At 41.1% G+C, this 16971-nt stretch overlaps 1 protein-coding gene and 1 long non-coding RNA gene across 6 annotated transcripts; one reads left to right on the top strand and one right to left on the bottom strand.

Annotated features, from left to right (window-relative positions):
- Positions 1-422: 422 nt before the first annotated feature.
- On the top strand, positions 423-7040 carry LOC118530775 (uncharacterized). Its single transcript, XR_004914800.2, has 3 exons — positions 423-627; positions 2163-2231; positions 6933-7040. It is a non-coding gene; the product is annotated as an uncharacterized LOC118530775 (long non-coding RNA).
- On the bottom strand, positions 4646-11024 carry TPRKB (TP53RK binding protein). Of its 5 annotated transcripts, none has more exons than XM_078056400.1 (6): positions 10885-11005; positions 10219-10299; positions 8815-8914; positions 7031-7153; positions 5515-5691; positions 4646-4773 (listed from the first exon to the last, which is right to left on the bottom strand). In XM_078056400.1, exons 2-6 carry the CDS (start codon positions 10230-10232, stop codon positions 4687-4689), a joined length of 501 nt encoding a protein of 166 aa, XP_077912526.1. In that variant the 5' UTR covers positions 10233-10299; positions 10885-11005; the 3' UTR covers positions 4646-4686. The 5 variants fall into 5 exon arrangements, with proteins under 5 accessions (XP_077912526.1, XP_035940341.1, XP_035940340.1 ...); XM_036084448.2 differs by having other exon boundaries at positions 8815-8974; positions 10885-10901; XM_036084447.2 differs by lacking the exon at positions 10219-10299 and having other exon boundaries at positions 8815-8974; positions 10885-11024.
- Positions 11025-16971: the final 5947 nt, after the last annotated feature.

The raw sequence follows: 16971 nt of genomic DNA, 5'->3' as shown, positions 1-16971 counted from the left end.
TTTCATACATTTTAATATTTAAACATTTCAGTGTTAACCAAAAAAAATGAACTAAGAATCAAAAGGGGCTCCAAAGTACAATTGAGGTTTCCTAGCGAGTATATTATTAACCAGTCAAAAACCTAATAGTCAAGCTGAAGGGCCAGAGGTCTGTGATCTGTCCCCATGCTGTCCTTCCCTGTATTCTCACTGGCTTCTGTGGTCTCCTCAAAACTCAGTGGTCTTGGTTTCCATTCAGGCTTTTCATCCTTCCCCACAGCCATAAACAATGATAATGAGAATTTATTGACATGAAAAAAAAAAGTCAAAATACAGCTCCAAGAAATAAAAAACTATAGAACAGTAGGTTTTAACTCATTTTTGGAAAAATATAACTTGAAATTAATGTACAGACACAAGCATGCAGAGAGAAAAGTCTGAGCAATCATATCAAATGCTGGCAGCAGCTGTCTCTGGATGGAGGACTTAATGGGTCATTCTCTGTGCAAAAGATGGAGCTTGGAGTGTGCTGAGGCTTCAGGCTCTTACCTTCAGATGGTGAAAAAGAGGCTTGGGAATCTACCTGGCTCTGCCTCAGCCGGATCTAAGAGTCTAAAGGAACCTAGCTAAGATCACGAACTCCTAAAGGTAAGGCAGATGTGTTTATTCTGTTATTTCATGTTTTAATTGGCAATTATAGTGTGTACAGTTCACTGGCATTCAGCACACTCACTATGTTGTGCAGCCACCACCTCTGCCTGGTTCCAAAGCATGTTCACACTCCAAAAGGAACTCCCTGGCCCCTACACAGTCACTCTCTCTTCCTCCTCTCACCAGACCCTGGCAACAACTAACCTGCTTTCTGGATGTTTCATTTAAATGGAATCATGTGATAGGTGAACTTCTATGTTTAGCTTCTTTCACTTTATTTTTAAGGCTCACCCATGTTGTAGCATGTATCAGTAGGTCGTGGCTTTTTATGGCTGCATAATATTCCATGGTAGGGATATCCCACTTTTGTTTATCCATTCATCCATTGAGGGACACTTGGGTTGTTTCCACATTTTGACTGTTGTGAATTGTGCTGTTATGAACATTGGTGTACACGTTTTGGGTTGAGCACCTGTTTTCAGTTCTATTGGGTATATACCTAGGAGTAGAATTTCTGGGTCGTATGGTGATTTTAACATTTTGAGGAACTGCCATACTGTTGTCCAAAGTGGCTGAGCTGTTCTACTTTCCCACCAGCAACGAGTCGTATTTTATTTTCCTATCTGCCTCAGCACTACTGCCTGGTACATAAAGAGAAATCGGATGCCTGGCACTGTGAGGAATCTCTTTTCCTAGGCTCTGTTTGATATTCATGCCAACCTAAGTACTAAGGTTGATATTAATGTTCCCACTTTACAAAAGAGAAACCAAGGCCAGAAAAGCTGAGATCTCCTACCCAAGGCCTCATAGAATCACCATTATTCCAAAGGTTGTGGATTTGAGAGGAACATGTCACTAAAACCCCACACTTACATTTATGAAAAATATTCCCTACTACACCAGCGCAGCCCAGAAATGGGCCAACGAGATGGACAGTTCATAAATGGCATTACATTTGGGAAGTCTCAGGGAGAAGAGAACATCAATTCGGCTTCATTTAACTTAAGTTCCCAGAAAAAATCTCCCCTAACCTCTCCTCAGGGCTCCCGGTAACCCAATGTCAGGCCAATGCCCTGAACTTCTACTGAGAACTCATCATTTAAAGGAAATGAGTGGACGAAAATCATGGCAAATCCTTTCAAGGGGAAAGAAGTAGGTGGATGGGTCACCCTTAGTAAGGTGTTCAGGAATCCTAGGACAATGATTCCAGCTCTGCAGAAATGTTCGGTAACCTTACAACTAATTGTCTGAGAAAGTGAGCCAGGATCAGGCCTTGACACTCAGATGAGGGTAACTCCCGCAGATTTTATGCAGATGATCCAAGGGGCTAATTCTGAAGGTGTGGGTGGGTAGAGGGGGACCAAGAACCGGGTGTGTTATTGCCCGGAGGCCTGAAGCAAGGTGGGAGGGAGAGGTGACAGGAACCTGACCCAGGAGTTGAAAGGTTCAGGGACAAAGCCAGCCCACATGACCTTGCAGGGAGGGGTCAGGAGAATAAATATGCTGGCCTCACACTCTTTTCCCCTCTCCAGTCTACTGTGGGCCTCCCACTGGCCAAACCCAAGCAGAAGCCAAGGAGGAGTCCTCTTGCTGCCATACAGGTCAGTCTCCCAGAACAGGGTGGGGGAGAGGGTGTGGGGATGGGGAGGTGGTAAAGAGTGATCTGGAGGTGAACACGGGAGGTCAGTGGCACAAAGGACTATGAAAACATCAATAACAGGCAAATTTGATGAATACAGACTGCTCATTCTGAGACCAAGCAAACTAGGTTATGCTTTCCTCGATATTGTGATGTGGGCGCAGGGTGGCTGCCGTCAGCAAACCAGGAGCAGGGAAGCGGCTGCGGTGGGGAGAGCAGAATGGCACCTTTCTGCTCTGAAAAGGCTCTAATGAGTTCAACTTCTCATCCCCAAGAATTGTACTTCAGAGAATCTATCGCAAAGAAGGAGAAACATGTACAAAGATTTATTTGCAGAAGTGAAACACTGAAAGCAGTATAAGTGTGTAAAAATAGGAGACTAAGTAGGTATGTGACATGTCAGCGTCCATACAAAGAATGTGAGTGACGGCACGGGAGGGGCAGCACAACGGAGGTGTTCAGAGCACGGAGCCTGGGGTTATTCGGCTCAGACTGTTAGTCCCGGGCAGCTGAAACACTCTGTCAGGGGAAGAGATGCCTTTGTAATGGAGACGTCTGGGGGAGGCACCACCTTAACCAAGGGATCAAACTTTGTATCACCAATGATGGGGTCAACGGACACATGCCTCCTGATGACACGCAATGGCAAGGACACAACATTTACCTACTGTTACTCCCAAAAATATTTAAGCTGACTTAAATCATGAACAAATCCAGACAGTGTGGAATTCTGAAAGATACCTAGGGTGTTCTTCAAAAAATGTTAACATCATTCTTAAGAGGCTTGCTTTAGATGAAAGGAAATGAGATATGACAACTAAACACTGTAGGCTGAAGTGCCAGGTCTACAACTTACTTTCGAATCATTCAGCAAGTGTATGTTTGCATGTGTGTATGTACACACCTGAGCGCAGATAGGAGAGCAAGAGGCAAGAGCAAACAAATGTAGCAAAATGTTAAGAATAGTGAATTCACATGAAAGGTACATGGACTTTTATTGTATTATTGTTAATTGTTCTGTAGGTTTGAAACTTTCTGAAATAGACTTCAGAGACTAGATCTGTTTCCTTGCTGGTAAAAATCTCTTGGGATTGTAGTAAGCACTAAATGAGGTAGTGCATATAAAATGCTAAGCACACTGCACACAAGAAACGTTAGCGATGTCTGTATGTGCTTTGTTATTTATGATCATGATAGAAATCACTAAGTAAGTATTTCCACCTCCCTGCTTTCCACCATGTGGCAGGATCACATTTCTCTGTCCCTTGTGAGGTTGGCAAGGCCACGTGACTGGCTTTGGACAGTGAAACATGAGATAAGTAGACCAGGTTTGAGTCACTGCCTCGTGTGTTTACTGCTTCACACCAGCTGTGCAGACCAGCACGACACAGACTTTTGTCGTGTGAAGCCAGTGAGCTTTAGGGACTGTAATTGAAGCCTAACCTAAACCAGAAGTCCACAAAGAATGGACCTCAGGTCGAATCCTGCCCACCATTTTTGTCAATTGAGTTTCACTGAAACACAGCCATACTCATCATTATGGCCTGTGGATACTATGACAGCAAGAGTTGAGTAGGTGCAACAGAGACCTTATGGCCTGCAAAGCTGAAAATATTTACTATCTGGCCCTTCACAGAAGTTTGCAACCCTTGACCAAGGCTGTCTTAACTACTACAATCAAAACAGAAGATAAAGTGAAAAAGAAAACCCAAACCATTTATAAAACATGACTTTATACTAGCTGTATGACCTTGAGCAAGTTACTTATTATTTGTTTAATCTTTTAGTTGCCTTGTGGGTAAAATGGTGGTTATACTAGTATTTACCTCCTCATGAATGAATTCTTGTATGTAAAACCCTTGGAACCAGGAGGCTTGGAAGGGAAATGCCAGAGTAGCCAGAAGTAAGGGCAGGGATATGAGCTGATGAATATAAAATCACTAAGGCAAGAACCTAGTAAACACCCAATTATTCCAATTACATAAAGATGAAATATATTTGAAGAGAAACAGAAGACTAGAAGACAAGAACACATAATAGCAACAGTGGCTATCTTTTAAAATATTGAGAGACTAGTAGTGGCTTTTTTTTCTTTGTTGTACCATTCTGTGTTTTCTATGATTGAACATATTATAATCAAGAAAGAAAAATCCGGGCGCCTGGGTGGCTCAGTTGGTTAAGCGACTGCCTTCGGCTCAGGTCATGATCCTGGAGTCCCTGGATCGAGTCCCGCATCGGGCTCCCTGCTCGGCAGGGAGTCTGCTTCTCCCTCTGACCCTCCCCCCTCTCATGTGTTCTCTCTCATTCTCTCTCTCTCAAATAAATAAATAAAATCTTTAAAGAAAAAAAAAAAAAAAAAAGAAAGAAAAATCCATGTTTTTTTATAAATGCTGAAAATTTTTAATACTTCTGTCATTTCACAAAACATCTTTTGTTGACATTCTACAAATGATACCATCCAATAATGTTCCAATACTTTCTTCTTGTGAAGATAGTTTATATATCTGTAAAAATAGAAGACAAATTATGGCATGCTAATATATTCATGCACTACTCATTTTAATCATACAAACATGTATAAGTGAAATTATCATTCAACTACTGGGATAATGGTATGAAATTACAAATGTGATTAAAATATGCAAAGTAGATGGCAACTCATCACTTATGTAAAAAAAAAAAAAGTTCCCTTTAAATTGCAGTTATGGTGATAACCCTCTAAACACAGAAACCAAATTTGTACCAATTTTAAAAGCATACATCTAGACATTAAAGATCAAGCTTACACAGGGGCACCTGTGTGGCTCAGTCAGTTAAGCATCTGCCTTCAGCTCAGGTCATGATCCCAGGCTCCTGGCATCAGGCTCCCTGCTCAGCGGGGAGTCTGCTTCTCCCTCTGCGCACCCCCCCCCCCCGCCATGCTCTCTCTCTTGCTCTGCGCACTCTCTCAAATAAGTAAAATCTTAAAAAAAAAAAAAAAAAAAATCAAGCTTACACAGTGCATTTGAAATGTAAAATATAGAATGTATTTAGAGAATGCATTTACCACCAAATTTCTAACTATTTTATATAAACCTGCACCTTCTAATTCTTAGCTTCTATAATTATTTTCAAGTAATTTTAATTACATTAAACGTTCTTAAAAGTTCAAAAAAAAAAAAACCCAGAAGCATTGGTGATCAATAAGCAAACAGCATCAGTATTATTCTTCATCACACTCTTTATAAAAATACAGACTTACAAACCTTTTTGACTTCTGTAATATTTGTTATGTCAGGAAGGTTTTTTAGAGATATTTGCTGACCTTCAACCTGAGATATTAGGTCTTCTTTATTTATTTGTTTTTCTCCCTCTTCAATGTAAACAATAAGAACTGAAGTGTCATTTGCTGAGGTACCAAATTTTTTCAAAGTTTCTGAAATCTAAGAAAAAAAAAAGTAAAGACAATAACCCAGTAGTTTCTATGTCTATCCCTATCAGCCTCCTTCTCTGGCTGGGTTATTTTACATTTCCTAATGGTTCTCTCCACCTAGTGTTTCTCTTCAACAGCCCTTCCTAACACCCTCCAGCTCTGCCTCTGGAGCACTCTGCTCACAGCTGCACCTCCTTACTGCACAGTCAAGCCCATTCTTGGCGTGGCACACAAACACCCCCTCCTTCTGATCCCCACTGACCCTCCAGCCATGCACGCCTACCTTCTAGCCAGCCTGGACTGTGTGGGGGTCCCATCATTTCACAATTTGTCCCCTCATCCTCTGCCTGGAGTGCCCTCATCTTTCACTGCCCTACACATGGCATTCCCCGCTGCACCCTCCTCCTTACAGGAGTTGCTTCCTTGCTGTTCCTGTAGGTTTGAATTATTATTCCCACTATATCATTTATCTTAGAGCAGTTGGATTTGTCATTTCCCTGCCTTCCTCAGGAGTGTATTTGTTTCTCCTGCCCTGGAACTGTAGCCAAAAGAGGAACCAGCCCAACAGATGCTTACCTAGTTGAATAGTTTCTCAAGTTATTTCAAATGATCTCAAAGAAATAATTATCTGGTAACTTTTTCTCTAGGTACCAAGGAATTCTATTATCCTGCATTTTATAAACTTCATAAAATTTCAAACGTTATTTTAAATCATGCTACAGTTTCCCAATTATCCTCTGGATGATACTAGTACCTGGTTGTGTTATTAACAGTAGTGGTGATACTCAAACTTCATCAGCAAAATTTCAGTTGTTTTTTTTTTTTATGTGCCACAGATGGAATGTCTTTAGCTCAGTAACTTTGATTACTACCAGTATCTCAAACCCAAACTTCCTCACACCCGGGGGTGTGAGTGAGTCAGTGTTAAGGGCTGTTCCAGGTAACCGGCAGGCTTCTAGATATGGAAAAGACATGGATTCTATCCTCAAGGAGTTTATCGGGAGAGTAGTTTTGCATGGTAACACACAAATATCCATGCTTAGTGTTTTACCATTTAAATGTATATATCATGTAGAGGGATCTTCCTGCTATTATATGGTAAGGACAGATAAAACTATCCTCATTTCATGTAGCTAAACTTTTGTTTACTCATATGTGAAATGACTGCTAAGCTTATTTGTCTAGTAAGAGGCAGTGCTAAACCTCAACTCTGTCCACAACTCTCTTATTTTGCTTTGTTAAATACAACAGGCATACAGGAATTTAGCCTCCAACCCAACACTAGGGAACACAAGGTGTATCATGACAAGGTCAACAGAAATAAAGTAAGTGAAATCCCTATTAATTACACTGTTATTTGGGGAAAGGTTGAAAATAATTTCAGTTGATAGAGTTCTTGTCTTCATTTTTCCCACTTTGTAGAGATGAACTGCTTTGTTTGCTGCCACAAGTATCTGAAATGGATCGACAATCTACCAAAAAGAACAGAAAGAATTAACACTTGGAGCATCTAGAGATGCATGCCTTTTCTCTTGGTAACTCCAATGTTAGGCTGTTTTACTTCATCACAACTTCTCTGGACTATGTTTTCAAAATTGCTGGGTGCTCAGAAAATCACAGAATTTTAAAGCTGCAAGAAACAAATAGTAAACATTTTTAAAGTAACATTTGAGAATATCACAGGAAAAGCTATATTCTAAACATTTTACGTGTATTATTTTAATCCTTAAAACTACCCTATGAAATCAGTATTGTTCATAAGCAGTGGATGAGGAAACCAAAGCAAAGAATGTGTGGATTTGAATCCCAGCTCTGTCACTTACCACTGAGGGGACTTGGGCAAATTCCTTAGGTTTATCTGTTAGATGCAGATAATCATAGTAGTTACGTCATAGGGTTGTTGTGAAGATTGAGTTGGTATATGGAAAGGAACAGAGTAAGCACTCTCTAAAGGTTGTCCACCACTTGCTCGAAGTCCTAATGGCAGAGCTGGGATTAAATCCTACGGCCATGGTTCCATGGTGTGTGCTCTTAACCACTATGCACGCCTCCTGTGCAGGGATTATTTTTCCCCAACTAACAGGTTCTTAAAATTTTTTACTTATTTTTAAAATTCTTTCTTTAAATTCAGTTACATATAGTGTATTATTAGTTTCAGGGGTAGAATTTAGTGATTCATCACTTGCATATAACACCCAGTGCTCATTTCATCAAATGCCCTCAATGCCCATTACCCAGTTACCCCATTTCTCCCACCCACCTCCCCTCCTGCAACCCTCAGTTTGTTTCCTAGAGTTCAGCCTCTCTTATGGTTTGCCTCCCTATTTTCATATTTTTTTAATTTTTCCTTCCCTTCCCCTATGTTCATGTTTCGTTTCTTAAATTCTACATGAGTAAAATCATATGGTATGTCTTTCTCTGATAGAATTCTTTCGCTTAGCATAATACCCTCTGGTTCCACCCACGTCGCTGCAAATGGCAAGATTTCATTTTTTTTTTGATCGCTGAGTAGTATTCCATTGTGTATATATATACACATCTTTTTTTTTTTTTTAAAGATTTTATTTATTTATTTGACAGAGAGATAGAGAGAGAGAGAACAAGTAGGCAGAGAGGCAGGCAGAGGGAGAGGGAGAAGCAGGCTTCCTGCAGAGCAAGGAGCCCGATGCGGGGCTCGATCCCAGGACCCCAGGATCATGACCTGAGCCGAAGGCAGCCGCTTAACCAACTGAGCCACCCAGGCGCCCCTATACACATCTTCTTTATCTGTTGATGGACATATGGGCTCTTTCCATATTTGGGCTATTGTGGACATTGCTGCTATAAACATTGGGGTGCATGTGCCTCTTTGAATCCTGTGTGGAGATTTTTCTAGTTCAGATGAGAAGATGAAGATCCAGGCATTTGCCATTATGTCAGAACCAGACCACAACCTTTCTTATCTCCTGGGGAAGTTCCCAGCACTTCGGCTTCTATTCACTGTAAAATTCAAGGTTGGCCCAGTCTGACTCCACAGCTTGGACAAGAACTCTTTACCCAAAGATGACAATTTTAGGCTAACCTATAACATCATGAAAAATTAATATACTCTTCAATGTCCCGTTATAGCTTATCTGTTCTCACTTATACTTACCACCTTAGGGTTTATTAATGAACCCTCAATAGCACCTTCCATGGCCTTTTTTCTCAAGTCTCCAGCATTTTTTACATCTTTAAATAACAGAAGGGTCACCCTGCATTCGGGAAATAGGTCCAGCTGATGTGTTAACTGCATTTCATAGACAAGCAGGATTCTATTTGCATAAAACCAAAAAGACCAAAAGACTTCATTTATTTAAAAGTTAACATTATAATTCACTAAAAAATATCCTTAACAAATAAATTAAAATAATTTTAATAATAAGATGACAGAACTGTTAAACTAGAAGAATCCATCCCAAAAGCACATTTGGCATCCTCATGAGATGTCTTCCCACCCCCGCTGAGTTGTTTCTAGCTTCCTTTATCATTCCTCAGAAAGGATCAAGGTTGCTGCCTGGTTCCAGGATCTGATGCATGGCTGAGGGGAAGCTTCTCTAACCAACAAGTAGGAGTAGAATGTGAGGAATTTGTTAGACCAGAGGTTACTTATGGTATTAGTGAAACCTCACTCCAACTTAGCCTTCTTAGCATTCTGGGCTTACTATTTTATGTATATTTTAGCAGATCCTAGACACAAATATTAAGAAAATAATTTTATTGAAGAAAGTATGACACTTGACTCATAAAAGATACTCATTTCACACATGACATTTAAGCAGAAAGGGTTCAATTACTAAAAAATCAATACTGACCCTTTCTTAGACATAAGTTTAATAAGGAAAGCACAAAGACATAAAAGAAACATAAAAGACAAGAACTTGGCTAACTAGAAAGGCCATATCCTTAAATTCAAAAACAAAGTATTGCAAAAATTTGATATTTAAAACAATTTCAATCAAAGTCTTAGTGAGATATTTGGGTGCGGCAACTTGATAAATTCATTTTATCCTTTTACATGGTAGGTTCCATTTGTAGGACTCTTTACAAGGAATAAATTAAAAACCTATAAATTTATGTAAATTAGATGTCCTCATCATTCTAATAGCAAAAAGTTGAAAACAAATTATCTAGCTAATAACGGGATTTGTGACTAAACAACCATTAAAAACTGTAGTCTTGAAGAGCAGTTAAGGATGTGTGAAAACAGCAATAACAATGAGTAAAAACATCTGACTGAAAAAACATAAAACGTAGCATAAACAGTGGGCTTCTCAAAAAAGTGCATAAAAAATACTGAAAGGAAAATACACCAAAAAGTTCTCTCTGACTTGGTGGAATTACATCTGACTTTTTGTTAGGAAAAAACAGTATGTGTGAATAATGTCCTGGCACACCGCAGTTCAATCTTTATTGTCACGGTAATGTCCAATGGGGGGGGGGGAAGATACAGGAAAACCTAACGAATATATTCCCAATTACACAAAAAAGATACAGAAAACAAAAACATGAAACATACCAAAATACGGCCATCTCGGGTGGTAGGATTATTGATAATTTTTATTGTCTTCTATTAAAAAAAATGTACGTTCTGAATTTTCTACAGTGAGCACAGAAAATAGGAATACATGTAATCAGCAAGGAAAAAAACTCTTCGCTGTTTGTTTTCACACTAGGGGAAAAAGGACCCCTGGCAAAAGTCAAAATATAACTCCCTCACTTAGGCCAGAAACTTAGAATCATCGCTGGATACCTACCTCTCGCTCAGCAGTCTTGACGATTTTACCTCTTAGGTATCACTCTGACCCTTCCACTTCTCGCCCATACCCACCGCCCCCAGCAACCTCGCTCGCTCAACTACAGCTGTGGCCTCCCAGGGACGGTCGCCTCGCAGTTCCTGCCCTCCCATCATCCAACCTCCACCCGGCAAGATGAGCGATCCTCTCAAAAGTAAGCCACAGCTGCTCCTTCCGCTGCTCGCGTGATAAAGCCCCCAGCCCCCCCAATCGGGGCCGTCTCTCCCTCCTCCGCTCGCAGGCGCGTCGGGCCCGCGCTCTTTCCGCCACCGCCGCAGCGGCCTCCCTGGTTTCTGGTCCCCGGGCTCTCGCCCCCGCTCTGCCCTCCGACAGGCAGAACCCCGACTCCTTCCTCCCTCCCTTCAACTCGCCGTTAAGAGTCCATTTACCAGGGCCGGTCCAGGTCGCTCTAAGACGCGCTCCTCGGCCCTTCCACGACGCCAGGGAGCCGGCGCCTGGCCCTGCCGTGCTGCGTGCCCGGGGCTGGCCCTCCGGGCCCCGCCCCCAGCCCTCTCCGCCCGGCCCCGGGAGGACCCACACGCGCGCGCTCCCGGTCCGCCCGGAAGACCTTCCCCTCGGAAACAAAGCCCTTACTTTCCGGAAGCCGGGCCGTAGCCGCGTCCGCCCCTCCCCACACGCTTCTTCCCTAGCCTGAGCCGTCAGCGGACGCGAAGGAGAGCCGGTGCCCCGTCCGTCACTTCCGGCTACCGGGACGGTAAGGACATGGGGACTGGACGCCGAGTTCTCAGTGCCGGGTCTCAGCCTTGTCTCCGACGCGTGTTGGGCGAGACGTCGGTTTCTTCCAGTGCAAAGAACAGTGTTGGCCAGGATGAGCTCCACCTTCGTTTCCGCTACAGTTCTTTGCGGGTCAGGCGGGACTCGTTCCCTTGTTGCTCTCGGTGCGGTCGGTCATTTAGGGAGGATCTCCTGGAGTGGACCGCGACTTGTCTCCGGTACTTAAAGATAGGTGACAGGACACTGATGAAATCAACCTCTTCCTGCATCTAGCAGGCTCAGAAATTTCTCATCCCAAAGTGTATCAGCCTCCGAGAGAGGAGGTTGGAGCTCATCTTGGGCAGTACTTTTCCTTAAACAGGTAAATTTACACAGTTAAATAACAGATATAGCTGTCGGGTGGATATGTGCTATGGAGAAAAAAAGCAAGGAAAAGGGAGGAATGCCTGGCCGTGGGTATTACTATTTCAAATAGGATGGTTAAGATCTCACCAGAGAGGGCCCTTATAACAGTGACTGGAGGAGGTCTGAAAGCAAGCTGTGTGATCTGGGAGAACAGCATTCCAGGCAACAAAGAGTTCAAAGGCTCTGAGACACATAAGGCCTTTCCTAGGCCTTCCCCTATTTAAGGGATAGCAAAGAGTACCGTGGGTTTGAACACATTGGGAATATATATGTGGAAAAGATATTCTGACCAAAGATTGGTATCCAGACTATATAAAGAACGCCTATAACTCGATAAGAGAAAACAACCTAATTATGAATGGGTGACATATTTGAACACTTTACAAAAGATATATGAATCAGGCTAATAAACACATAAGATGCTCAACATCATAGCAGAGTAATGCAAATTTAAAACATAATGAGCTACTACTACACACCCACATAACTAAAATTTTAAAAACTGATAGTATAAGTGTTGTCAAACAATTGGTATTGCTGGTTTGAGTTTTATAAAATAGTATAACCACTTTAGAAAAGAGTGGCAGTTTCTTAATAAATCAAATGTGTATTTACTCAGCAATTTCATTCCTTGGCATTTACCAGGAGAAATGAAAACATGTACATACAAAGGCCTGTACATGAATGTTCACAGCAACTTTACTCTTACTACAAAAGACTGGAAACAACCCAATGCCCAACAACATGTCAATGGATAAACAAATTGTGGTAAATTCATACAACGAAATACTACTCAGACACAAAAAGGAATGAATTACTGGTACTTGACAATACTTGCAACATGGATGAATCTAAAAAACATGCTCAGCAAAAAAAAAGTAAACTAGAATTTAATATACTACCATATGATCCCTTTTCTACAAAACTCTAGAAATTACAAATTTATTTTAGAGTGACTGGAAAGCAAAAGAGTGATTGCTGGGAATGGAGGAGTGGGAGACAAGGACTGGAAAGGACCCCAAGGGAATCTTTGCTGTGAAGCCAATGTTCTAGATCTTGATGTGGTGTTAGTTACATAGGGAGTAGGACTTTGTCAAAATTCATCATACTATGCACTATAAAAGTATATCTTATAGACTATAAATTATGCCTCAAAGTTGATTAAAAAGAGACATTAATAAAAAGCAGCTCAGTTTTTAGCAGCTTATTTGTAACCACCCAAAGCTGGAAACAACCATAATGTTCAAGTGAATGGATAAGCAAATCATATATCCATACAATGGACAACTTGGCAATAAAAAGGAACCCACTATTGTGACATAGAGTAATAACATGGATGAATCTCAAAATAATTACACTGAATAAAAAAAGCCAGACGTAAAAATAGTACATACTGTATGATTCCACTAACATTAAGACTGCAGTCACACAAAGCAGATCAGTGGTTGCTTAGGTAAGGGGCCTTGGGTGGAAAAAGGGAATTACAAAACAACACAAGGAAACCTTGGGGGTAATAGATACGTTCTGTCTTCATTGTGGCAATGGTTTCATGATTGTATACATGTCAAAAGTATCAAATTGTACATTTAAAAACATACAGTATATCATGTCAATTATATCTCAAACTTTTATTTATTTATTTTTTGGAGAGGAAGGTGGGGAGGGGCAGGAGAAGGAGAGAGGATCTTAAGCAGGCTGCACACCCAGCATGGAGCCTGACAAAGGGCTTGATTTCACGACCCTGAGACCATGACCTGAGCCAAAATCAAGAGTCAGATGCTTAACTGAGCTATGAGGGCGCCCCCTCAAACTTTTAAAAATCACAATGAGACAATACATCTGTATTAAAATAGGTACAATAAAAAAAATTGACAATACTAAGTGCTAGTAAGGATGTGAGCGATTGGAACTCCTATACCCTGTTGATGGGGATGTAAACTAGTACAGCCATTTTGGAAACATTTGGCAGTTTCTTATAAAATTATCTAACAATTACCTCATAGCAGCAATCTCAGTCCAAGGGAAATGAACACATATATTCACACAAAAACCTGTATACAAATGTTTATAGCAACTTTGTTCAAAAGTCAAAAACTGGAAGTCTGTCAACTGGTAGATGGATAAACTGATATATCCATACAATAGAATACTAACTCAGCAACAAAAAGGGAATCGACTATTGATCCCCCTCATGGATGCATCTCAAAAGCATTATGCTAAATAAAAGAAATCACATCCAAAAGGCTATATACTGTATGATTAAACTCACATGACATTCTAAAAAAGGCAAAAATAGAGACCAAAACCCAAGAAGAAACAATGAATCATGGAACACTACATCAAAAACTAATGATGTAATGTATGGTGATTAACATAATAAAATTTTTTTAAAAAGCCATCTCAGGGATGCGTGGGTGACTCAGTCATTAAGCGTCTGTCTGCTGCTCAGGTCATGATCCCAGGGTCCTGGGATCGAGCCCCATGTCTCTGCTCAGCAGGGAGCCTGCTTCTCTCTCTCCCTCTGCCTACCACTCTGCCTGCTTGTGTGCTCGCTCTTTGTCAAATAAATAAATACGGTCTTTAAGTCCTTTACTACAGTTGCAGAGGAAGAGATCACTGCATCATAAAATTAGTTTGTAAGAGTTAAATGAGAATTTTCACAAGAATATTAACCTTGTTCTCTGCAATATATTAACTTGCATAAATATGCATAACTGTTACCATCTGATAAAGTGAGTTTAACCTTGGAAGTGTTAACCTGAACAAATGGGTCATGGAAGACACCAAGACTCCAAAAACTATTCCCAAGTCATGTGAAATAACCCCCAGAATAAATGCCTACCTACAAGTCTACAGCCTATACTTCTTGGTAAATTGTTACCTTGAATATAATTGACGTTTCTGGATTCCTAAAGGTATAAACATTGTAGGATCTCAATGTCAGATCAGGAAGACCTCTGGTGCTTCCCACTCTCCTATACGTGGTTGAACAATTAAAAACCTATGACTGCCAAATTTATTAACAAATGCTTAAGTATCTTACCTAGGTCCTCTGGAAAGCAGAGCCTGAGGCAAGGATTAAAGTACTGGTGTTTTATTTGGGAAATGTGCAAACAGACTGGTGAGGGTGAGGAAAAAAGGGAAGTGAAGCAAGAAGAGCTGCAAAGCAATGTGAGCTAATGGATTACCTCATAGGCAGGCTTCACAATGAGCCAGGAAGACACAGGGGTCGTTTGGCACGTGTTTGCTCAGTGGGCTAAACTTTCTCTGGAAGGCTTGAAAGGACAAACCTTTCCTGACAGTCCTCCACAGAAGGGAGCAAGGAGGGGGAGAATTTTCCTGCCAGGCTCCCTCCTATGTTTCATTAATTAAGCCTCCCCAAAGTGGGAGCTTACTCCTCCACATGTCTGATCATCCCTTCATTGGCAGCTCAGAAAGCCTGATCCTGTGGCTGGCAGTAGAGCATCTCCTCCAACTCCAAAGTGGAGAAATGACAGAAGAGAGAGGGCTTGGTGTGGAGGCTGTAAGGGCCTTGTTTAACCTGGGCTCTAGTAAGCTCAGGGAATGCAATAAAGCTTGCTGGCAAGGCAGAAAATGGGACTGTGGGCCAGGTGACAGATGGCGCCTTTGTGAAGGAAGAGGGGGTTGAGGGAATCTGAGACTGTGCTTAGAACCTGTTTCATGTAACAGGAGATATAAATGAAAGAAATGCTAGTGACACAAGGTACCTTGTTGGAAAAGGAATGATTCAATAGGGGGTAGAGTTGGGAGAGAAGGCTCTACTGAGATGGGCTTCAAGAATGGGAATGATTTGCTCATAGAGACCACAGTGCCATTACAGCCAAGGGAACAACCTGGAAGACAAAGGCATGTGGCATAAATGTGTACAACGCAGTGTACTCAGGGAATGGCCTGCACACTGAAGAATGGAGTAGAGTATAGTAGACACTTTGAAAAGTCAGCTGGGGGGGGCGCCTGGGTGGCTCAGTCGTTAAGTGTCTGCCTTCGGCTCGGGTCATGATTCCAGGTCCTGGGATCGAGCCCCACATCGGGCTCCCTGCTCAGTGGGAAGCCTGCTTCTCCCTCTCCCACTCCCCCTGCTTGTATTCCCTCTCTCGCTGTGTCTCTCTCTGTCAAATAAATAAATAAAATCTTTAAAAAAAAAAAAAATGAAAAGTCAGCTGGGAATCAGATCACGGGAAGGCCTAGACAAGGAGTTGGAAGTGGACCCTGAAGGCCGTAAGCCATCCAACATTTCCAAGAGGGGAATACCACAAATGAGCTTGTTTTCAGGACATAATTCTGGGGCAGTTGTTAGAATTACATTAGAAAGGTAGTTCACACAGGTTCCTACATGGGGCCTCCTGCCACAGCAGGAGAGTTTGTGACTGACAATGCAAGACCAAATCATGATGGAGGACACTCAAAGGCCTACACTTCTGGGACACAATGTATAAAAAGCAAGCTTGCCAGACTGAGGATAAATCCCAAACTCAATTTTATTGGCAGGAGAGGCTTATTACACTGGCTGAACTGAACCAATATCTGTATCTATACTTCTACCCAAAATGCCAATAAAGGAATTATTACAGATTAAAAACTCGCAAGATAATGGGGAGAGATACCAAATGGTAGATGAGAGAGAGCGCAATAAAATTATCAAAGACAGCAACCATCAGAATGGAGAAAAATAAAACCTAAATGCGTGCAGCAAGGGGAAGTAAACAAAAAGCAAACTGACAACATTATTATTACAAATCTACCACGAGACAACCAGAGCTTCCATCAGTTTTGAGGGCCTCAATCTTAAGTATGAAAAGATGGACAAAGGTCACCAGATATCTCAAGAATACCACTAACAGGAGAGAGAGGCATCAAACAAACAATTAAAAAAAAAAAAAAAAGAAGAAGGAAAACAGTTGATGCAGGGAACAGAAGAAACCTAAAAATAATTGGTAACTTTGGAGAGAAGAGAATACATTCATTAAAAAAAGAAAAAGTACTTGAAAAAAATGCCATTCAGAAAATAATATATGGAAGATAGAAAATAAAGCTGAGGAAATTCTCCTGATTTAAAAAAAAGAAAGGGCAAAAAGGTTAAAAATGGAAAATAAGAGAAAAAATACATAATTAACTTAGAGGTACATTTCAAAAAAAAAAAAAATGCAATATTCAACTAATAGAGGTTCCTGAAATAGAAAGGTTAAAAAAGAAAGAAAATTTCCCAGGACTCATAGACACAACTTGCCAGGCTGAAAGGGCTAAGTATACAGCATTGCAAATAAAATACTCATACTTTTAAACATATCATGAAATTTCAGGACATTTGAAATAAA

The sequence above is a fragment of the Halichoerus grypus genome, chromosome 10 (genome assembly GCF_964656455.1).
Source record: "Halichoerus grypus chromosome 10, mHalGry1.hap1.1, whole genome shotgun sequence".
NCBI lineage: Eukaryota > Metazoa > Chordata > Mammalia > Carnivora > Phocidae > Halichoerus > Halichoerus grypus.
The sequence above is the reverse complement of the archived record's forward strand: the minus strand, read 5'-3'. Positions and strand labels throughout refer to the sequence as shown.

Coding starts and splice junctions, on each gene's coding strand:
- TPRKB (XM_036084447.2), bottom strand. CDS start 8,955: ATGCAGTTAACACATCAGCTGGACCTATTTCCCGAATGCAGGGTGACC. Junction 7,154..8,814: donor CATTAATAAACCCTAAGGTG/GTAAGTATAAGT, acceptor TCTTTTTGGTAG/ATTGTCGATCCATTTCAGAT. Junction 5,692..7,030: donor ACCTTTCCCCAAATAACAGT/GTAATTAATAGG, acceptor TTTTTTTCTTAG/ATTTCAGAAACTTTGAAAAA.